Source organism: Loxodonta africana, chromosome 3 (genome assembly GCF_030014295.1).
Source record: "Loxodonta africana isolate mLoxAfr1 chromosome 3, mLoxAfr1.hap2, whole genome shotgun sequence".
Lineage (NCBI taxonomy): Eukaryota > Metazoa > Chordata > Mammalia > Proboscidea > Elephantidae > Loxodonta > Loxodonta africana.
In genome coordinates, this window is record NC_087344.1 from 33,660,418 (window position 1) to 33,683,629 (window position 23,212).

At 50.7% G+C, this 23,212-nt stretch overlaps 2 protein-coding genes across 6 annotated transcripts; both read left to right on the plus strand.

Moving 5' to 3' along the window:
• The first annotated feature begins 5,668 nt into the window (after window positions 1–5,668).
• Window positions 5,669–18,186, plus strand: KXD1 (KxDL motif containing 1). Of its 3 annotated transcripts, none has more exons than XM_003413017.4 (5): window positions 5,669–5,798; window positions 11,699–11,820; window positions 12,769–12,921; window positions 15,869–15,915; window positions 16,962–18,186. In XM_003413017.4, exons 2-5 carry the CDS (start codon window positions 11,720–11,722, stop codon window positions 17,192–17,194), a joined length of 534 nt encoding a protein of 177 aa, XP_003413065.1. In that variant the 5' UTR covers window positions 5,669–5,798; window positions 11,699–11,719; the 3' UTR covers window positions 17,195–18,186. The 3 variants fall into 3 exon arrangements, with proteins under 3 accessions (XP_003413065.1, XP_010591521.2, XP_064137071.1); XM_010593219.3 differs by having other exon boundaries at window positions 5,736–5,832; XM_064281001.1 differs by lacking the exon at window positions 5,669–5,798 and adding an exon at window positions 6,063–8,714.
• Window positions 18,187–19,004: 818 nt separating this feature from the next.
• Window positions 19,005–22,556, plus strand: UBA52 (ubiquitin A-52 residue ribosomal protein fusion product 1). 3 transcript variants are annotated; one of them, XM_023552208.2, is made up of 5 exons: window positions 19,005–19,120; window positions 20,378–20,491; window positions 20,713–20,799; window positions 22,119–22,221; window positions 22,364–22,556. In XM_023552208.2, exons 2-5 carry the CDS (start codon window positions 20,389–20,391, stop codon window positions 22,455–22,457), a joined length of 387 nt encoding a protein of 128 aa, XP_023407976.1. In that variant the 5' UTR covers window positions 19,005–19,120; window positions 20,378–20,388; the 3' UTR covers window positions 22,458–22,556. The 3 variants fall into 3 exon arrangements, with proteins under 3 accessions (XP_023407976.1, XP_003413301.2, XP_010591520.2); XM_003413253.4 differs by having other exon boundaries at window positions 19,097–19,120; window positions 20,381–20,491; XM_010593218.3 differs by lacking the exon at window positions 19,005–19,120 and adding an exon at window positions 19,824–19,845.
• Window positions 22,557–23,212: the final 656 nt, after the last annotated feature.

Consider the following 23,212-nt stretch of genomic DNA (forward strand, 5'->3'; position numbering starts at 1 on the left):
CTCTGAGGCCTACACAGGGCCTGGCAACAGGCAAGGGGGTGTGGGAGGGACTCAGGAAAATTGTTGTGGAAGGAAGGAAAGAAAGTAAGAAGGCAGGCAGTTCAGCCAGGAGGGCTGGTGGGACATTGGGAGTATGTGAGAAAGAACTAGGGAAGGGACATCATATAAAATGAGGGCCAGTCCCACTTCTAAGGGACTTGGACAATTTCCTATCTCTGAACCCCAGTGTTCTAGGCATTGGAGAAATCATGGACAACAATAATAAACAATAAACGAAAATATAACAAAATAACACCAACACCAAAAAAGTAATCATGATAGTAATGGCAGACTCACATTTGCAGGCACTGCTGCAAACACCTTCCAAGTACTGAATCCCCATGTTGACCAATAAGCAAATAGACCATGTCATCTTCCTGGTGAATCGAACCTTTTATTATTTTTATGACGTGAATCTCTTTATCTCAGTTCTTCCTGCCTCAGAGTGGACTTTGGCTGTTAACATTGCATACTTGTTTTCTTTTGGTTTGTATTTTAAATGTTCCATCCTTTGCAACCCTTCTAGCTTCTACTTTTCCATATCCTTAAATTGTATACTTGTGTTTTGTGAGCAGCATGCAGTTGGGTTTTGATTTTGGATCCAGTCTGCCAATCTTTGTCCTTTAACTGGGACATTTGGTCTACTTACATTTAATGTAATCATGGACCTCTTTGGGCTTAAATCTGCCTTCTTGTTATATCTTTTTGCTCTATGCCCCTTTTTTCTCTTCTTCCTTGCCTTCCTTTGGATTTGTTTTGGATACGTTTGGTGAGATTCCTTTTTTTTATTGTGGTGAATATATAGGTAACACAACGTTTGCCATTTCTACAATCTTCACATGTACAGTTTCGTGACATTAGTCATGTTCTTCACTATTAACTGTCCTTGATAAGACTCTTATTATTCTCATTTTATAGATGGAGAAACTGAGCCACAGAGAGGTTAATTACTTTGTTCAAGGTCACATCCAGGAGAGAATGATGAGCCAGATCCCTTCGCGCATTGAACTTCCATTGCAGCCAGGGAGCCAGGTATTGCATGATGATGATGCAGATAAGAGTTGAATTGCAGGTGTGACAAATTCTATGGAAGAAATAAACTAGGAAAAGAAGCAGAGAAGGGATTCTACTCCCCATACCTGGACCTCCTGCTTTCTCCTGAACCAGAATAAGTCATATATGGTGGCTGGGATGAGGTTCCATTCCTGAGGGACCAAGCTTCTAAAAGATTGACTGCTTTGGGGCACAGAGATTCTAGTGAGGGTCTTGGAGAGAAAGTTCATCTTCCACTTAAACCAACTCAGGTCTTCCCATCCTTTCACATTCCCCCCCAGCAATGTCCGCATCACTGGGCAGCTGTCAGCAGGTTGAACGTTCCCATGACTTCTCACGCTGTCCCTTCAACACACAGAGGAAAATACGTTCTTATCCCCACTCCACTGTGCACAAAACATTTGGGGATGGCCAAGCCCCTTTTAGCCTTGCTGTGCAGCCCCCACCCCTCCCAAGACCTTCATAAATATTTCCCGGCCTCCAGCAGAGCCCAAAGGACCCATTGAGAAACTTCCTTTCTCCATCCTGGGCCTCTTTTCCTGCAGCCTGCAGACAGAGCCATGGTTCAGCTCTGACTCCCCCCTCTCAGCACTGGTTTTGCTGGACTCATTCAACCCCCCAGTTCTTACAAAGATTAAATTCACACAACGTGTTTTCCCATCATCCTGCCTTTGCTCCTGCAGTTCCCTCTGCCTGGAATGACTGGTTGTCTCCTAGAAAACTCCTAATCCTACTTCAAAACCCCATCCAAATGTTTCTACCTCCTTGCAACCTTCCTTGACTGCCAAATGAGTCTTCACGTCACACTCTTCAGGCTCCTCCAGCCTTGAGTCCTGCTCACTCCCAGCGCAGTACTGATCCCCACAGGGCTGGGGGTGTCTGTGTCTACCTCTGTCTCCCTTCCTCCTCTAGGGCTAGGCAGGAATAGAGTGCTCTCTGGATCCCCAACATATGGCCCAAACCCAGAGGAAGCAATGGGAGGGCTTAATCAACAAATTTCAAAACGGTTTGTTGAACTAAATCTATAAAAATACTGGTCCTCATTGACTTTTCAACAAATGATGCAGTGGAGTGTGGGAGTAATAATATTACCTACCATTTACTGAAAGGAGCCTTAGTGGCACAGTGGTTAACATGCTTGACTGTTAACCATAAAGGTCAATAGTTTGAACCCACCAGCCACCTCACAGGAGAAAAACCTGGTGCTCTGCTTCCATAAAAATTTCACCCTAGGAAACCCTATGGGGCAGTTCTACTCTGTACTATAGGGTCACTATAAGTCAAAATCGACTTGACGGCACACACAACAACAAACCATTTTTGAGGATTTATGGCATGCCAACCCTTATGGTGAGTACTTCACCTGCATGATTGCATAACAGCCCTCCCTCCAAGGCTGGTACAATGATTATCCCCACTTTATGAACGAGGACGTCGAGCTTTGGGGACTGTCTTAGTCATCTACTGCTACTATAACAGAAATACCACAAGTGGATGGCTTTACCAAAGCCAAGTAGTAGGCTAGTAAGCTACAAGTCCAAATTCAGGGCGTCTGCTCCATGGGAAGGCTTTCTCTGTGGACTCTGGAGGAAGGTGCATGTCATCAATCTTTCCTTGGTCTAGGAGCTTCTCTGCAAAGGAACCTCGGTCCAAAGGATGTGCTCTGCTCCTGGCACTGCTTTCTTGGTGGGATGAGGTTCCCAACTCTCTGCTTGCTTTCCTTTCCTTTTATCTCTTGTAAGATAAAAGGTGGTGTAGGCCACACCCCAGGGAAACTCCCTTTACATTGGATCAGGCATGTGACCTTAGCAGGGGTGTTACAATCCCACTCTAATCCTTAACATAAAATTACAATCACAAAATGGAGAACAACCACACAACACTGAGAATCAAGGCCTAACCAAAGTGCCACATATTTTGGGGGAACACAGTTTAAACCATGACAGGGAGGTTAAGCCACTAGCCCAAACCCATCCAGCTTGAATGTGACAGAATTGGAATGAGAACTTTGTCCCATTTCAGGGATTTTACAGTCTTCCATGTACCTGAGGACTTATATACGTATCTCCCAAGCTCTCGACACCCTTTAGAGGTAGATACCATGATCACTACAACTTACAGTTAAAAAACTGATACAGTGATTACATGCATAATGTATAACATATGCACACCAGAGGATCTCAATAACTGATAATGAGTTATTAACATTTCTTGAACAATTACTATTTGCCCCATTTGGTTCATGCATCTAACCTGGTGTCATGAATTGAATTATGTCCCCCCAAAAATGTGTGTATTGACTTGGTTAGGCCATGATTCCCAGTATTCTGTGGTTATCTTCCATTTTGTGATTGTAATTTTATGTTAAAGAAGATTAGGGTGGGATTGTAACACCACCCTTACCCAAATCACCACCCCAGATCCAAGGTAAAGGGAGTTTCCCTGGGGTGGGGCCTGTACCACCTTTTATCTCTCAGGTTTCGGTGGTGCTTCCTGACTAACAGGCTAGTAAGAAAGACCCGGCAATCTACTTCTGAAAATTAGCCAATGAAAACCTTATAAATCACAACTGAATATTGTTCAATATAGTGCTGAAACACAAGCCTTCTAGGTTGGAGGACACTCAAGATATGTAGCAGATACAACAATGGACTTGAGCATACCAGCAATCATGAAGATGGCACAGGACCAGGTAATGTTTCATTCTATTGTACATGGGATTGCTATGAGTCAAAGCCAACTCCACAGCAGCTAACAACAACATACAGCTATTATCTCCTACCTCTCACTGCAGAGAGGGCCTAGAAACAGTGACATCCCAGTAGCAATGAGCACATCCAGCATCCAGAACTTGGTTTCTAAATACCATTCGTACAGAAATGGAACCAGGCTCGAGGACAAATGGCTGGTTCAAGGATTGTGCCAGAACCTAGAACATCTTGTGGCGCCAGAAAGCAAGGAAATGCTCAGAGAATGATGGGTTTGTGTCAAAAGGATGCAGGAACAGCACTGAATAATAATGTGCTATTATCCATTTAAAAAAACTTTTTTATTATCCATGGAATAAAATAACAGTGAGTTTATAGTGATATAAATAATTGCATCAATAAATACGTGGAGAATGAACAGTAGAATTCTAATGAATTACCAAATCAATAACTAGAAAGATCACAATTAGGCAAATACCCCACTAATAATTGTGGCCACAAGGACCATGGAGAGGTGCTAAAATTTGCGGGTGAAAATATGACAAACAGGGTATTTGCATGGTCTCTAAGTATCTTTCCATAAGATACCTATTATTTGTAAAGAAAAACATAATAACTTCACAGTAAAGAAATGGAGAGACAATGCCTTAAATAGCGATCTAAAAAATCTTGAGAAGGACACAGCATCACTTGTGTGGGATTTCTGCCAAAGATGCACCATCAATCTAATCACGAGGAAACACGGGACAAACTGATGTTGAGAGACATTCTACAAAACTGAGCAGTACTCTTCACAAGTATTAATATCACAAAAGATGAGGAGAGACTGAAGAACTGCATGGGCTGGAGGAGATTAAAAAGACACAACAACTAAATCCCAAGAAAGCTCTTGACTGGGTTCCTGCACTTGCAAAAGGTCTCCAAAGGTGGAGCAGGGATTTTGGAACCCAGGTGACGCTAATTCTTAGTCTGGAAAGCAGGGTACCAGGGTCTGGGTGTATCTAAGGCCACTGGAGCATTGTATGGCCTCAAGGCAGTACTTGCTGCTTTTCAGAACCAGGGCTTCCAACCGGTTCTTCCAGGTTAAGTCATGGCTGATGAAGAGAAACTGAACCAGATCCAAATTTTTAGAATTTGGGTGAACCAGAATGATACCCAGAATGGTAAAAATTACAGGTTGAAGCCCTGCTGGAAACTTAATCTCCCTCTTAAAAAGCAGGAGCAGCATACACGTTGCGTAGCAACCGAATCTCTTTGACGCTGGGATTTTGAGCATAGCCAGAAACAGCACTGCCCAGCTCAAAGATGGCAGCCAACCATGCTGTTTTGAATGTGTCACTCTCCACCAAACACACTGCCTTTGAATTGATTCTGACTCATAGTGACCCCGTAGGATTTCCAAGGCTGTAAATCTCTACTGAAGCAGACTGCCACATCTTTCTCCCCAGGTGCCACTGATGGTTACGAACCACCAACCTTATGGTTAGCAGTTGGTCGCTTTAACCACTTCGCCACCAGAGCTCCTGTCGCTCTCCACAATTCTGCCGATAATTTAGTCTTAAGCATGAGGCACCTAAAACGGCTCACTATGCCTCTTCCAAGTCTCTCATTACAGGATTTCGAAATTGTAAACATACATATCTACTCAGATTTCGTCTGCCATGACTGAACCCATTCGAAGCCCTGATGGAGATTCAGCCTACCAATCCATAAAATGGAAGAAGCGTCTCTCACGTTTCCCCACTTCCGGGCTTCCTCGGAGCGCGGCGCAGGCACAAATAGGACTATTTGATTGGCTATTTATTCGGACGCACCGGTGAAAGGGGGTGGCTGCGTCTAAGCCCCGCCCTTCCGGTTGCACCGCCTCACACGCACGCACGCACGCACGGTGTCCACGTTCACGTCACTGCCTTGCGCGCTCGCACGCACGGTGCGTGGTGTCGTCGCGGCGGCGCGGACGCCATCCCGGAAGCGAGAGCAAGACCGCCAGATGTGCAGGTGCCGCCACAGCCGCCGCTGGACCGAGGCTGGGGTGGGGACGGGGGCTCCGGGGCGTCGAGGAAGCTGGGTCTGGTCGGGCGCGGCCCTCGGGCTGCCGCGGGGTGGGGCGCGCCGCTGGCCACATCAGGACCCCCCTCCTGCGTGCACAGGCCTCAGTTTCCTTGTCTGCGCAGTGGGTGCGCGAGTGACGCCGCAGGACGGGTCCCGATCCGAGGAGCGGAAGTTGGGGCCGTTTCTGTTCAGGTTGTGCTTTGTCACCTGAAGCCAGGAGTTGCCGGGCTTTCGCCCAAGTTTTCCTGCTTTGTAGTGCGGGGCGAGGGATGTGCGAACCTCGTCCGACTCGAGGGTTGTCCTGAGATCGGGTCGCGAAGTCCGGGCGCTTTTGCTCCAAGACTTGGGTGGAGTCGCGGCGCCTTGACGTGTGACCTTGGGCAAGATACCGAGGTTTCCCTTAGGCACAATATTCCCTGCCTCATAGAAGTGATCGAGAATTATATGCAACGCCGTACAAATGTTTGCTCGTATTCTTGGCACTTGGCGGGGGGGCACTCGTTAAAATACCAGCTTGTGGGCCCCGCCCCAGGACGTCTCCAAAACCCCGCTGGAGAATCAGCCTCCTCTGACCCCTCTCTAATCTCCATTGTCCCCAGTCTTCACAGACAGCGATCAGACAGCGATGTGACACCCTCACTCATCATTATTCTCGTTTTCTGGGTGAGAAAACAGAGAGGTGAGGTGACTTGCCCAAGGTCACACAAACTTTCCAATGCCGGTTTCTCCCATCCATAATATGTTTAGAGCAGGGAAGGGAGGAGAGAGAGCCCCTGCTGGGTTTTTTTCTGCTCCGCTAGTCAGAGAGGACTTCCTAAGAGAGGCAGCTGGAGAGGGGCATGAACTCCTCAGGCCTCACACGTGGGAGCCAGAGACAGGCAAAAGTCCTGCTTTGAAGTGGACCATTTCCTGCAGCACCTGTGTCTGCCAAGTGCTAGCTGTGGGCCTCCTACCATGTTACCCTGCTCTTTAAGCCCAAATGCCGTCTTCATACCATGGGTCACCATGCTTCCTTGGAAATACTGAGACCACAGGTGTTCACGCCTGGTGCAGTAGGAGCTCAAAAAACAGCAATTATTGGAAGAGGGGAGGGCTTTGACAGCTGTGGCAGTTGCTCCTGGAAGGCATAAAACCAAAAAGAAAAAGGAAAAACCAAACCTGTTGCTATGGAGTTGATTCAGACTCTTGGTAACCCTGTATATGTTACAGAGTAAAACTGAGCGTCATAGGTTTTTCAATGGTTGTCATCTTTAGGGCAGCAGATTACCAGGCCTTTCTTCCATGGCACTGCTGGGTAGGTTCTAACTGCCAACCTTTGAGTTCGTAGTCGAACACGAACCTTTTGCACCTCCCAGGGACCTTCCTGGAAAGTGTACAGGGATGCAAATTGGTAGCCAGGTTCAGGATACCAGTAGCTACTCTTTGGCCTCCAGCATATTTTGGGGGAAAAAACCAAACTGGTTGCTAGCATTTGTAAATGAGGCAATTTCACGTGAAAAAAAAATCTCGATTTCTGTTTCTACTTGGAAAAAAAAATCAGAAGTCTGTGAGAAATCAGCTGCTGTAAGAAGCAACTGCTCCTCCATGGACAGATACTGAGCACTTGCTCAGATTCACCCCTTTGTGGAACCTGCAGACCTTGGGCATTTGAGTTTGTGACTCAGTCTCTCTGAACCTCAGTTTTCTCATCTGTAAATAAGGATGATAGCAGTTTCCAGTGTGTGAGCTTGGTGCTGTGCTTGGTATACAGCAGCTGTTCAGGAAATGGGAGTGTGGGTTAAGTAGGCTCTGAAGGCCCTTCATGATCCTATGTGTGGATCTTGTTAGCTGTTGTTGAGTTGGCTCCAACTCATGGTGACTTCATGCACAACACAACAAAATGCCGCCCAGTCCTGCACCATCTCAATGATCAGTTACAGTAAGACCCTTGTGATCCATAGGGTTTTCACTGGCTGATTTTTGGATGTCAATTGCCAGGCCTTTCTTCCTAGTCTGTCTTAGTCAGGTAACCTAAAAAAAAAAAAAGGCAAGCCCGTTGCTGTCAAGTTGATTCTGACTAATCGTAGCCCCAAGTGACAGAGTAGAACTGCTTCATAGGGTTTTCTTGGCTGTAATCTTTATAGAAGCAGATTGCCAGGGTTTTCTTCTATGGTGCTACTGGGTAGTAGTGAAACGCCAACCATTAGGTTAGTAGTCAAGTGCAAACCATTTGCACCATCCAGGGACTTTATCTTAAGTCTGGCAGCTACACTGAAATATGTTCAGCATCATAGCAACATGCAACCCACCACTGGCAGACAGGTGGTAGCTGCTCATGAGGTGAATTGGCTGGGAATCAAACCCAGGTCTCTCACATGGAAGGCGAAGGTTCTATTCTACCACTGAAACATCACTGCCTCACCTGTAGACTTCTGGTGAAATGAGTTCTTTTGTGTGGCCTTTTGCCTTGGTTCTTGGAAAAATAGCTTGAGAGCTTTTTCCTAAGGCTCGAGGAGTTACCTTTGCCCTAGTTTTCTTCCCCAGAGGGTTTGTTAATTTTGTCCAGGTTGATGGACATTTCCCAAACTTGACTTATAAACAACTTGACTTTTTGTTTTGGCCCTGGGCTGTAGCCTGCCCTGTAATTAGTGTGCACCTTGCAGGGATTGGTCAGTATATTTACAGAGAAGAAGTGTTTACGGTTTGTGGTCTACCAGGAGGGGATTGGTCAGTTCATGGCTCTGGTGGGAGGGCCATACTTTGAAATTGACCAGGAGTTTGCTTATATGTGCAGACAATTCCACAAAGGTTGGCAGACAGAAAGAAGGAAGAAGCGCAAAGGAGAAAAGGCAAGAAGAGAGAAGCAGCAGAGAGAGAAAGGAGGTGAGGGACCTCCTCAAAGAGCTGTAACACAGGTCAAGGGCTGTGTTAAGTGACAGGCCTGAAAGGGGCCCTGAGCCAGGGCCAGGGCTTTGAACTGGTTCAAACCAGTTCATTAGTGGCTGGTGAAGTGAAACTGGCACAGACCCAAATTTTTAAAATTTTGGTGCTGCAGAACAGGAAAAATTATGAATTGAAGCCCCGGAGTGGGAGACTCAGAAGAGGTGTAGTGAGCCCTTTCAGGAGCCTGATGCATGAGTTTGGATTATTGGTAGGAATGTGGAGAGCGACATACATTCAGAGTGGTGTGGCTGGCTGCCATCTTGAGCCGGACACAGCTATTTCCATCTCTGCTCAAAATCCTACCAGGCAAGAGATTGGTTGCTATGCAACACGTATGCAGCCCTTGTTTCCTAAGAGGGAGATTAGATGTCCAGGAGGGTTTGACCTGTAATTTTACCGATTCTGGTTACCATTCTGGAGCACCTAGTTTTAAAAATTTGGATCTGTGCCAGTTCCATTTCATCAGCCATGACTGAATCAGGAAGAACCTGTTTGAAGCCCTGGGCAGAGCTGGTGGTATCAGGCCTAGAAGGGGCCCTGTGGCAGTTGTTGGTGATGGCGGGGAGGCTGAAGGCAGAGAGGCCTATGCTCAGGGGGCTGAGAGGAGGCCTGTCTTCAGGGGACTGAGAGGGGCTGTGCACAGCAGAGAGAAGAGCCTGCTTGCTTGCATGGCCAAGAGGAGCTGAGAGAGCGGTCCTGCACTGAAGAAGGGAGAGATGTGCTCTCCACTTCTGGGGAGCCCTCCAGACTTTGCCTATGTGCTTCCTGATCCTGAGTTGTACCCTGTTACTTCCTTAATAAACCACTTAAGTGTAATCGTGGTATATGAGTTCTCTCTGGCCATTGCTATGGATTATCGAACCCAGTAGAGACATAGAGAGTGCCATGGGAGGGATGGCTGGTGACAGAATTGGTAAAAAGGTTGGAGAGTATTGGTATGTCTAATCTCCACACAGTAGGGATCAAACTTGGGCCGGTTCTGATGGTAATTCTCATCATTCCTACTTGTGAAGTTAGGCAGGTTCAGAGACTACTGCTAGACCATTTTTACAGGATCGTAACCAATTGCAAATGGATTCTTCTGTCAGTCGTTAACTGCGTGGGCCCCAGAGCTAAGCTGTGCTGGAATTCCAGGTTTTTCCTGCACTGGGGGGACAGTATTGAAGCTGGGGTCCTGCCTGACCTGGTCTGGAAGCCGTTGCCTGCCAGGATGGTCATCTTTGAGCCCGGGAAGCTGGAAGCTGCAGAGCCATCTGGTGTACCCACAGCCTGGCTGCGAGTGCCTGAAATTCTTGGCTTTAATTTTCTGATAAAAGTCTATCGTCAGATCTGATCTGAAAGATTCTCTTTGCGCCCGCAAAAACCAAGTTCTGTCAACCTCTGTGAGCCCGGTTCTGGGCAGGGGACTGGAGACTGAGCAACGTGCCTCTATTCTCGTGGAGCTGACAGTGTGGTGAGGGCGGCAGACACGCAGGTCACCTGATAGCTAAGACAGTTCTGGAATAGATGGGCCAAAGGAAAGATTAGAACAAGATGACTCGGTGGGAGTAACCAGGTGGGGAGTAGTCATTGAAGACTCCTCGGGGAGAGGAGACGTGGGGGGTGAGTGATGATGTGAGGAGGGCGCTGGGGATGGCTCACAGAATGAGTAAAGGTGGGTGTATGAGTCTTCAGTGGCTGCTGTAACAAAGTAACACAAACTGGGCCAGGAGTTCAAAATCAAGGTGTCCACGGGTCTGTGCTCTCATTGAAACCTCTAGGAAAGGAACTGCCTTTTAGCTTCTGGTGTTCCTAGCAATCCTTGGTGTTCCTTGGCTTGTACCTGCATCACTCCAGTCTCTGCCTCCGTTGTCACACGGCCTTCTCACCGTGTCTGTGTCACTTCTCTTCTTAGGAGGACAACAATCAGATTGGATTTAGGGCTCTTTCTAATGACCTCAATGGGGCAGTGATGGTTCAGTGGTAGAATTCTCACCTTCCACATGGTTCAATTTTTGGCTGGTGCACCTCATGCATAGCCACTACCTGTCTGTCCTTGGAGGCTCGTGTTTTGCTCGGATGCTGAACAGGTTTCAGGGGAGCTTCCAGACTAAGATGGACTAGGAGGAAAGGCCTGGCGATTGACTTCCAAAAATCAGGCAATTAAAACTCTGTGGATCACATCAATATCTGCAGCCGATCATGGGATGCTGAGGGATGGGGCAGTGGTTTGTTCCATTGTGCAGGGCGTCTCCATGAGTCGGGGGCCGACTTGACAGCACCTAACAGCTAATGATTTCATCTAAACTTGATTTTATCCACAAGACCATATTTCCAAACAAGGTCACGTTCACAGGTACCAGGCCTTAGAATGTGGACATACCTCTTTTGGGGGGGCAAAGGTAACCCGTAAAAGTGGGAATGAGTGAAGGCAAGTAAAACCAGGGAGGAGGCCTGCTGAGGTGGGAGGGATGATGGGATTCTGATGTGTTTGGGCTTGACTGGTGGATTCTCTTTGAACTTGTACTGTGCACCAGGCATGGGTGTTACGCGTTTCACAAACTTGACCTCCTTCAGCTCTCCTCCCACCAAAAAAAAAGAAAAATCAAACCACTTGCAGTTGAGTCAGCATTGACTCATGGCCACCCCATGTGTGTCAAAATAGAACTGTGCTCCATACAGTTTTCAATGACTGAGTTTTTGGAAGTAGATTGCCAGGCCTTTCTTCTGAGGTGCCTCTGGGTGGACCTGAATCTCCAGCTTTTCAGTGAGCAGCTGTGAGCTTAACTGTTTGCACCACCCAGGGACACCTCAGCTCTCCCGATGCCCCCAAATTCCTGAAGTGCTGTCCCAGAGGTTCAGGTGGCTGACTGCTCCCGGCCCTTTTGTCCTGCCTCCACCATGCCTGGGGCTGATGGTGGCCTCTATCTTCTTACCCGTTGCAGGCTGTGGAGGAGGAAGAAGAGATGGATGCCCCAGACTCGGCCTCAGGGGTCTTCTGCAGCCGCGTCTTGAGTATGGTGAATGCAGATGATGTCAATGCCATCATCCTGGCCCAGAAGAACATGTGAGTGGGAGGAGCTGCCTGCTGGCCAGCTTGCCCACCCTGCCCACTCTGCCCCAGCTCACTTGGGCAATAAAATGAAGGAAATGAGCGAATCGCCCTGCTGGCTCCAAAGCACATTCCTCCCTGGCCTGGGGGCGAGTCTTTGGCACAGGAAGCAGGGCTTGGGGAAGGGTTTGCAGCTGTGGACAGCCTGGCGTGGGCCGCAGAGGTTCCTATCCCGAGGCCTGGGTGGGAGAATGGGGCACAGGCTGGGCTGCTGGGAGATTTCAGGGTGCCCAGGGAGCTGGTAGGCTGGCTTCCTGACAGGGCTGGGCATCTGCATCTGCACAGAGCCTGGGTCTCTGGAGGCGGCTCTGCCCTGTGGCCACCACAGCCTAACCCTAATTCTGGCCTGCCCTGTGGAGGAGGAGGGTTGACAAATTCCTGTTCATCCTTCAAAACTTTAGGGTGGAAGCATGGTCTTTGGGGCTTCAGTCTTGGGTCTGAAGGTTCTCTGCACACTCCGTGTATGACAAAGCACAGATGTGATTTTCTGACCTCTCTCTCGCTTGGAACGAGTACTAGATGTGTCTGGGATTAGGAATGCCCCACTCTTTCCTAGTTCTTTAGGTCAAATACAGACCTGGCCCTGGCCCCAGCCCCAGGAGACTCCCACACAGACTGTCCTGGCCCTTTGGGGTCGGGGTGGGCCAAAGTGAAAAACTTGGGAGTGGGAGAGTTGGAACAGAAGCAGAGTGTGCTTGAGGGAGCAGGGAGAGAATGCATATTTGGTTGGGGTTTTAAAGGACAAATAGGAGTTGGCTAGGTGACTTCAACAGCATGTAGAGCTCAGCAGGATAAGGTTCTGAAGCAGGACAGGACTTGGCAGGGTCAGTTCAGGATGAGGGGCAGGTCAGACAGCACCCCAGAGGCTGGGCGCAGGAGCTAGAGACCTCTGTCTGCCACCAGGCTAGACCGCTTTGAGAAGACTAACGAAATGCTGCTGAACTTCAACAACCTGTCAAGCGCCCGCCTGCAGCAGATGAACGAGCGCTTCCTGCATCACACGAGGACCCTGGTTGAGATGAAGCGGGACCTAGACAGCATCTTCCGCAGGATCAGGTGGGTGTGTTCGCCCTGCCCCCAGCCCCGCCCCTCCCTGGCCCTGCCCCCAGCCCCGCCCCTCCCTGGCCCTGCCCCCAGCCCCGCCCCTCCCTGGTCCTCCCCGGCCCTGCCCCGGCCCTCTTCCAGTCCCTTTGCGAGCCCCGCCCTCCCTGGCCCTGCTCTCCTTGGCTCCGCCCAGCCACCTCTGGCCTCTGCTTCCAGCTCCCATGTGAGCCTTGGCTTCCTCCCCTCCTCGATGAGAATCGTCCCTGCCCAGGAGATTTGCTCATTTCTTTTACGAGGCTTTATTGTGCATCTCTTGCAAGCCTTGAGGTGGCATTTTTAAAAGATCTGAATTTGAGAGTAAAAATTTTGAAGACTTTGAAATTTATTTATGTTTCTAACAGGTCTCATAGCACTGCACACATAATTCACAAGGCAGGAAAGACCAGACAGTGAAAGCCCAGTCCCCTGCCCCTCTTGCCCCCACCCAGGTCTCCTCACAGGGCAAATAAGATTACCAACTTCTGTGGGTTCTCGCAGCAGTGCTGTCAGTGTGGACAAGGAAAGATGCATGTGCTTTAATGAGCAAAAAAGTTCCTGGGCACAGGAAGGGCTTAATGTGGTACACAGGGCACCCTGGCCAGGATGAGCCACTGCCGCCGCCGCACTTCTGCCAGTTTCCCCTCTGTCCCAGCAGCTGTACCCACTGGCCAACTTGGGGCAGCTGGTGCCAAAGATTGAAGAAAAACTGTTCCATTGAGCATGTTTGAGCAGAAATCATGAGACGAGGCTAGTTAAATCCTTCATGAAAACATGTCTTTTTTGGGGAGGTCTCAGTGGGCTGGCATAGGTGTGTTGTTTAGGGGAGAAGGCAGAAATCCAAAGGCATTGCCCATTTTGTGTGTCTCACTCAGGAAGAGGATAAGTGTGTCCACCCAGGCACTCCATGGGCAGGGACCTAGTCACGGTGGTACTCCTGGGAGAGGGGCTGGCAGGTTGCAGGTCAGGGTTTTGAAGGTTGAATAGGAGTTTGCTAGGTGGCTCAAATAGTGGTCAGAGCTCTGCAGGACAAGAGAATGGCACACAAAGACCATGAAGCAGAAAGGGCTCAGCAGGGTCAGTTTCGGATGCTTGGACTGCTGAGAAGGGGCAGGGCTCTGAAGAGCCCTTTGTTGCTCTTTGTAAACAACACGGCAGCAAAAAATCCAAAAGGGAAAAACAGCTGGTTAAAAAAGGAAGTGAATGCTCTGTCTTCTTTCCTAGGGTTGCTGTAACAAAATGCCACAAGTGGGTGGTTTTAAAGAATAGGAATTCATTGTCTCACATTTCTGTTGTTGTTAGGTGCCACGGAGTCGGTTCTGACTCATAGTAGCCAACGGAATGAAACGCTGCCTGGTCCTGCGCCATCCTCACAATTGTTGTTATGCTTAAGCCCACTGTTGCAGCCACTATGCCAGTACATCTTGACAGTCTTCCTGTTTTTCGCTGACCTCTACCAGTTCTGGAGGCCAGGAATTCGAAATAGGGTCTTGGCTGTGTCAATTCCTTCTGAGGGCTCTGAGAGAGGAACTCTTCCCTGACTCTCTCCCAGCTTCTGGTGGCTGCTGGTGATCCTTGGCGTTGCTTTGCTGCTTGTACATGCATCTTCACGTGGTGTCTTCCCTCTGTGTGTCCCTGACACCTTGTCTGTTCTGCCTTTTATAAGACAGCACTCAGAACCCACCCTACTCCTGGGTGGCACGGTTAAGCACTGGACTACTAACCAAAAGGCTGGCGGTTTGAACCTACCCAGAAATGCCTCAGGAGATAGGCCTGGTGATCTGCTTCTGAAAGGTCACGGCCTTGAAAACCCTACTGAGCAGTTCTAGTCTGCACAGGTGGGGTCACTATGAGTTGGAATCGACTTAATGGTAACTGGCAACAACTATTCCAGTATGGGCTCCCTGGACACAAGCAGTTAAGTAATTGGGTGCTAACCGAAAGGTTGGCAGTTTGAATCCACCCAGAGGTGCCTCGGAAGAAAGGCTTGTTGAGCTGCTTCTGAAAAATCAGGCATTGAAAGCCATGGAGCACAGTTTCTGACATACGTGGGGTTGTCATGAATCGAAATCAACTTGATGGCAGCTGGTTTGGATTTTGATTTTTTTTAGTCCTACATGACCTTATTAACTATCTTTAAAGGTCCCTGGGTGGCACAAACGGTTTACCTTTGACTACTAACTGAAAAGTTGGAGGCTCGAGTTCACCAGTGGCACCACGGAAGAAAGACCTGGCGATCTGCTTCCGTAAGATCACAGCCATTGAAAACTCTATGGAGCAGTTCTATTCTGTAACACATGGGGTTGCCATGACCTGGAATCGACTCAACAGCAATGGGGTATGATCTTGTTAAGTAATAATATCTTCAAAGAAAACCTGTATTTTCCCCAAACAAGGTCATAGTCACAGGTATAGGAGTTAGGACTTCAACATTCTTTTTGAGGGACGCAATTCAACCTGTAACGTGCTCTCCGTGAGCTTGAGTTTCACAAGGGCCAGCATTCAATGTCTGGGGTTTGGACACTGTTGTTCTCTGAGCCGGCACTGCCTGCTTCCCCCAGTATGCCCCCATGCTGGGCCTCAGCCCTGGCCTCCAGGAGCCCTGGCTGGTGGGGTGGTGGGGCAAAGAGCCTGATACAGACTCCATTCCCCTGGGGGTGGAGAGACAAGGCTGGGACGAGCCACCCACAGAAGCAATTACTGGGAAGGGGGTCAGGAGGCTCTAGGGATTAGATGGAAAAAAGGTATTCAAGGAGGCACAGAAGCTGGGTGACAGGTAGATGGTGGGCACTTACCTCAGGGGTGCAGTTCTACTCTGGGCTGCTGGAGGAACAGTGGGGGGGGCCCACTGCCTGGCTGGAGCCATAGCACATGGCCCAGCCTCCTGGGAGCAGCATCAACCTTTGCGCCTTCTCTCCCACAGGACCCTGAAAGGGAAGCTGGCCCGGCAGCACCCCGAAGCCTTTAGCCGTAAGTGTCCCCTGGGGCTCCTGTACCCCAAGTCCAGTCTCTGTGCCCACAAATGCCAGGCCTGAGAGGGGTCTCGGGCTGATGCCTACTGGGCAGTAGGTCCAGAGACCAGGGGCAGGCTGGTCCTTTTGGCGGCGTGGTTATCATGTGGGGGTCCCTCCCCAGAGGAGGTCACATGAGGAAGTGGGATGAGGATAACAGCCCTCACCCCGGCATGTACTGTGCACTCCTGCGAGCCAGGCTGTTACCACTGGAACATCTCACAGATGGGGAAACTGAGGCCCAGAGAGGGGAAATGGCTGTGGAGGAAGCACAGCCAGGAAAAGGCATGGGCAGGACTCAAACTCACATATTTCTCGTTTGAAGCCAGCGTGTTCTTGATCATCACTCCATGTCACTATCATCTTAGAGGTCCCCCACCCCATGCTGAGCCTGATTTTACCCCGTCTGCTGAATGGGTGGACAGCTCCCAGCTCCAGGGCTGTTGACCACCCCAGGAGTGAGGGCTGTGGGGACAGTGGTAGTGCTGTCACCAGCCCCATGTATAGGACAGAGAGCCCAGGTGGAGGCAGGTGAGGGGGCTGACCCAGATGACACAGTCGGGAGGGGCACAGCCGGGCCCCCACCCCAGGGCCCACTTCGGCCTGACCCAGAGCCTGTATTCTGTTTTCACCTTGAAGGGGAGCCTTTCACCTGCCTGGGCCTCAGTTTCTTTCTCTGAGTGGAGGAGTCCCTGGGTGATGCAAACAGTTAACATGTTTAGCTAATAACAGTCTACTCAGGTGCCTCGGAAGAAAGGTCTGGTGATCAGCTTCTGAAAAATTAGCACCGAAAACCCTACGGAGCACAGTTCTGCTCTGACGCATAGGGTTGCCACGAGTGCGGGTTGGCTTTTTTTTTTTTAAACTCTGGCCAAGTCATGCCCCAAGGGTTGGAAGGGCTGTCAGTGGGCTCACAGGCTCAGCAAGACCCTCGTTGTGGTGCCTGGCATGTAAGGCCCTCAGGATGGCCATCCTGGTCCGGCTCCAGCCTCTCCCCTTCCCCAGACATCCCCGAGGCATCCCTGTTGGAGGACGAGGATGAGGACCCCATCCCGCCCAGCACCACGACCACCATCGCTACCTCGGAGCAGAGCACGGACTCCTGTGACACCAGCCCTGACCTCATCTCACTCCCCCTCAGCCCCGGCTTTGAGGACCTGTCCCAGGCCCGGCCTGGCTCCCCCGCCATCAATGGTCATGGCCCCACAGACGACGAGGAGGAGACGCCGGGCGAGTAGCCTTGCCCTGGATTCCCCAGGGTCCCATCTGTCATCTGGGGCTCTCAGGGTCCGGATTCCAGGGCTATGACGTGTGGGGGTCTCCCTCACCCATCCCTTCCTCCTGAGAACATCTTTGTTCTGCAGATGCTTCTCCCAGTCTATGGGTGTGCCCAGCCCAGCTGGGGTCCTCAGGCTGGGCGTGTGGGGACTTTCCTGGGATGGAAGGCTGCCCCAAACAACACTTACAGGTTCTCAGGAACCAGAGCCAGGCCACACCCTCCTAGCCCCCTGGTCAGGCCTTCCTGGAGGTGGACAACCCCCGTCCACCCCAGCCCCGCTAAGTCCGGTCTCTCTGTCCCTTCTTCCGACAACAGTACTTTCTCCCATCAGTATGTCGGGGGGTTCAGAGACAGGTAGAAGGCTCAAGATGGAGGCTGGCTGCCCCTGAGGACACTTGATTGCCCCAGCAGGCCTTTCCCAGGGGCCTCCATGGGCAGGCCAGGCCCTCTTGGAAAACAGAGTTTCACGGAATATTTTTGTACCCGATGTTTACAGATGCTGTTGGGAAGTTATCAATAAAGACTCCATTCCTAAAAAGGGAAGGTTGCCCATGGCAGTGACTTCTTGGGCCCAGACAAGGGACATAAGCTGGGGTTGCAGACAATCGGGATCAGGGACCAGGGGCAGATGTGGCTGCTTTTGGTGGGAGTCCTGACCTCCATCGCCATCTAGGCCTTTGTACATGCTGTTCCCAATGCTTGGAACACTGCCTTCACTCATAGCTCCACAGTCCACTCCGAGCCATCCGTGACTCCCACATCACCCCCCTCCCCTGTTGGTCGTTCTTGTTAGCTGGTATCCAGTTGGCCCGCATTCATGGTGACCCCACGCACAATGGAACAAAATGCTGTCTGGTCCTGTGCCATCCCCATGATCAGTTATGGACTGGACTGTTTTGATCCGTAGGGCTTTCAAAGGCTGATTTCAGAAGTTGATCACCAGGCCTTTCTTCCTGGTCCGTCTTAGTCTGGAAGCTCTGCTGAAACCTAGCGACACACAAGCTTCTACTGACAAATGGATGGTAGCTGCACATGAGGTGCTTTGGCTGGGAATCAAACCTGGTCTCCTGCATTAAAGGTGAGGATTCTACCTACCACTGACCCACCGATGCCCCATATCCAGGGCACCCAGGGATTACATCATTAAAGGCATTTTTCCAGACAGGAGGGTATCTACTTTCACCTTGCACAGGGTAGATGTTCAGAAATGGTGAAGGAAAGAGAGAGAGAATCCACCGGGACCTTTCCCAGGCCTGTCACATTTAAACCACTCACATGTCTCCTGGGCTCTATGTCCAAAACAGACCTTGGGTCCCACGGAGCCCCCACTTAGCACAGACTCCTACCCTTTTGTGGGCGGATGCACAGCCCCTACCTGGTCTCCCTACTTCCATCCTTGCTCTTAAACCCGTCCGTCAGCCCACAGCGGCAGTGCTTTCTAATAACTGACCCAGCGTGTCATCCCAGCAGACACCCCTCCCGGGGCTTCCGGGGACCTGCGTCCTCTCCCCGCAGGCTCTCTGCTTAATACCTTTGCTTTAGCAGAAAACGTCCATGTCTGCTCTGGTTAACATGCGCTCAGTTAAGCACCAGCTGTGTGTCGGCCCGCGTCAGTAGGGCCAATCACTTGAAAGATGCGGTTGTTTCTTCACATGACCCCAGCGGAGTGAGCCCACATCAGGAAGACGGACAAGCGAGGATCGCCCACACTGGCCGCGGCTTCGCTCGCCCTCACTCAAAATGGCGACAGGGCGGGGGCGGGGGTTGGTAGCTCCGCAGATTGTGACGTCAGCCCGCGGCGTGCTCGGTGCGCAGGCGCCCTCGGGGCGAATCGGCGGTTTCCGGTTCCGTCACCCTCTTTCTCCTCACAGAGGCGGCCGAGCGGGTTGGTAGCGTTACCTGTGCAGTTTGCCCTGGGTCCAGGGCGGGTGGCGGTCCGCGGGGGACTCTGGGGGTCTGTAGGGGGTCGGAGGCCGAAGCAGCGGCTCCGAGTGTGCCGCGCCGGCAGGGACTGGCGGGCTGGCCAGCCGGGCGCGTGGGACCAGGAGCGAGGCGCGCGGGGCCTGGGCTCCGAGCTGGGCGGGGTTGCCGAGGGCGAGTGGGGCTTTGGGATTGGGGTCCGTCCGGCCCGCGGCCCCGAGCGACCCCACAAGGCAGACGGGTTCTGCTGGGGCAGATCCGGGTTACAGCAGGAGGGATAATCAAGAGTGTAGCGTTTTTTGTCCGAGCGATGCCTCGGCAGAAAGGCCTCGTGATTGATTTTGAAAGGTCACAGCCATGGGGGGAAAAAAAACCCCACGGAGTGGTTCTACTGTGCACACATGGGGCTGCCCTGAGTCGCAATCTACACCGGGCAAAACAACAGCATTTTCTCCCTGCCGGGTGTTGTGCTGTGCCTCGCTCGTTAAAGTATCAAATCTCCTCAGCTGGGTCTCTAGGCCTACCTCAGTTTATTTCTAAGAAGAGATAGCCTCTGTCAGCCGGTCTTTTTTTTTTTTTTAAGGCATGAAGTGATAATCTGTAAAGGGAGTGCCTGGCACATGGTTGGCAGGTACTCAGTGGTAGCCATTACTACTTATGGGCTGATGCAGAGGCAAAAAGTGAGGCCTGGTGAGTCTGAGCTTAATAGAGAAGGAAACCAGTGTGCTGAGTGACCCAGCTTGGAATTTGAGTGGGGAGAATAGAGGCTGCAGGGGAGATGTATTTGTGTGTGTTGGGGGGGGGTGGTTGTTAAGATGGGGTTCCCAACCAGGCCAGCAGGAAGAGCAGCCTGTGGCCAGGGGCTAGCTGAGGCTGTGGAGGATGGGACTGAGCTCCTTTCTGGGGAAGACATGGCCAGCCAGATGCTGGCCTGGGGGACTTGTTATTCCATCAGCAACAGTGAGTCCCTCCTGTCCTGGGCCTGAGCATCATAAACACAGTCCTGGTCCCCATGAAGCTTACCACAGGTTTTCAGGTGCAGGATGGAGAGACTTAGTCATAGGATACATTTAGGCTACAGTCCAGTGTGTGTGAAAAGACTTCCCAAGAATGACCACGCTTGGCACAGGAGGTTGGCTGGGGGTTGGCACTGCAGGTAGGGCCTCTTCAGGCCCAGTGCTGCTCAGACCTACCTGGCTCACGGCTCTGTCCCTCCCCATAGCAGACGCAGAGATGCAGATCTTTGTGAAGACCCTGACAGGCAAGACCATCACTCTCGAGGTCGAGCCCAGTGACACCATCGAGAATGTCAAAGCCAAAATCCAAGACAAGGAGGGTGAGTGGGGCTGGGTCCTTTAGCTCTATCCATGGCCACCGTCCAGTGTGGAATGGGTGCTGGGCTCCAGCACGCCCCAGCTTTGCTAATGCTTCTCCTGTGTGGTCTCAGGACAAAGGGTTGTTCTTGTGCCTCACCTTCCCTTCTCAGAGGCTGGGGGTAGTGCCGGAGCACCCCTGGGAGGAGGACATTGAGTAGACCCCCCACTTCCCTCTTCACAGGCATCCCCCCTGACCAGCAGCGTCTGATTTTTGCGGGCAAACAGCTGGAGGACGGCCGCACTCTCTCAGACTACAACATCCAGAAAGGTACTGGGGGGTCAAACAGAGGCCTGGGACCCAGGACAGTCATCTGGCAGCCTCCTTGGTACCAGGAGGACACTTAAATACAGTTGTGGTCTGGGGTGGGAGATTCTGCCCTTTTTTTTTTTTTAATGCATACAACACAGTTGCTAATTTAACATTTGCCACACGTATAATTTCGTGACATAATTATTAATTATGTGTAATTATTAACCAATATTGGTTGCTGATTTCCATCACCATAAACAGAAACTCACGGCTTCGTAAACAATAGTTTCTTCCTCTCCTTTTCTCTTCTCCCAGCCCCTGGTCACCACTAATCAAGTTTGGGCTTTATACATTTGACTGTCGTGTCACTATTTCACGAGTGAATTCATGTCATATTTGTCCTTTCGTGACTCACTTCACCCAACATACTGTCTTCGTGGTTCATGTTGTGGCACGCATCGGGCCTCTTTGTTTTGATGGCTGAATAATGTTCATTGTGTGGATGGACAACATTTTGTTCACCTGTTGATGGAACTTTTCAGTTGTTTTTGCCTCTTGGCTGTTGTGAAAGTGCTGCAGCAAACACCAATGTACAGGTTTCTGTGGTCTTTAAGTCTCTTGGGGGAGTGGAGTCACAGGATCGTGTTTAACATTTCGAGGAACCGTCACACTATTTTCCACAGCAGTTGCACATTTTACATTCCCACCAGCAATGGTTGAGGTGCTAGTTTCTCCACATTCTTAACAACACTTTTTTTGTTTTTTCAACTGTAGGTGGGGGTGAGGTGTACCTCTTTGTGGTTTTGATTTGCATTTGTCTAATGGCTAGTGACCTTGAGCTTTTTTTCATATGCTTGTTGGTCATTTATATTTCTGGGGTGAACTGTCGGTCTGTTAAGGTTCCTGGCCTATTTTTGACTGAGTTGTCTTTTTTTGTTAAGATGGGGAGTCCTGCTTTTAAGATGTTTAATGACTTCATTTATTTTAAAATATGACAGGAAACTTGGTGTGACTTGTCACAGTCACAAGACTCTAATGTCTTTTAACTATCAAAACATGGGGTTCATCCCCACACTGCTTAGAAATTGCCTCTCGTATTGGAAAACGCAGAGGGGCACCTAGTTGGTACATGTGAACCTCAGACTTACCAAGGAGGATGGTGGGCCAATAGGGCTACTGCGGCCATCCACTGTGGAGCTTCCTAGGGGTCCTTGTCATCTCTGCACTTGGGGAAGCTCTGGTCTGCAGGGCACTTGGCCGCCATGCCTGCCCCTGCAGAGCTGGGCCCCAGCCTTGACCTCTTTCCCTCACTGACCCTCCTGCCTGCCCTTGTGCAGAGTCTACCCTGCACCTGGTGCTGCGTCTGCGTGGTGGGATCATTGAGCCTTCCCTGCGCCAGCTTGCCCAGAAGTACAACTGCGACAAGATGATCTGCCGCAAGTATGTGCCCACTCACACGGGCTGGGTTTCCTGGGTCGGGGGTAGTCAGAGTGCCCTGACAGTACCCCGTGCCCCAGTTATTGTGTAGGTGTCATGCTCGCCTGCACCCCCACACCTCTAACAGCACTGCATTCCCATACAGGTGTTATGCTCGCCTGCACCCCCGTGCTGTCAACTGCCGTAAGAAGAAGTGTGGCCACACCAACAACCTGCGCCCCAAGAAGAAGGTCAAATAAGGGCCCCTCTCTGCCGGTTCTCCTGCCTCCCGCTGGTGGCCTCCTCCCAAGCCCCATAGCCCTGGACCCTCAATAAAGTCTCCCTTCTGTTGAACTGAAGCAGTAACAGGTGTCTGTGGCTGGTCTGTTCAGGCGGGAGGCAGCTGAAGCGAGGCATCTTCCTCTCACTTGATTCTGCCCACCACTTGGTCCTGAATTTTAGTTAGCTCATCCTTAAAACAGGCCGGGGTCCCCACCCTCCTCTGACAGGATTGTCTAACCACAGGCCAAGCCACATGGGCTCCCTCGCACTTACAAGCCTAGTTACTCCCTGAACCTGAGTCATGTGGAGCATGAGAATAAAGACCCCCGCCCCAGGATTGGCTCGGAAATGGTAGGCGTAGTCAGGCACCATGGTATGCTGTGGTATATACCATGGGTTGCCAGAACGAACAAATCTGTCCTGGAGGAAGTGCAGCCAGAATGCATTTTACAAGTGTGTATGATGAGACTTCGTCTTGCTTACTTTGGACACATCAGGAGGGACCAATACCTGGAGAAGGACATCATGCTTGGTAGAGGATCAACGAAGAACAGGGAGACCATTGATATAGATTGACACAGTAGCTCAACGGGCTCAAACATAAGGCACAAGACCAGGCGTTTTGACCTGTTGTACGTAAGGTCACCATGAGTTGGAGCTAACTTGATGGCACCTCACAATACATCAGCCACCACCAGGTATCCCATCATACCTATTCCTGGGAGGTGATGTC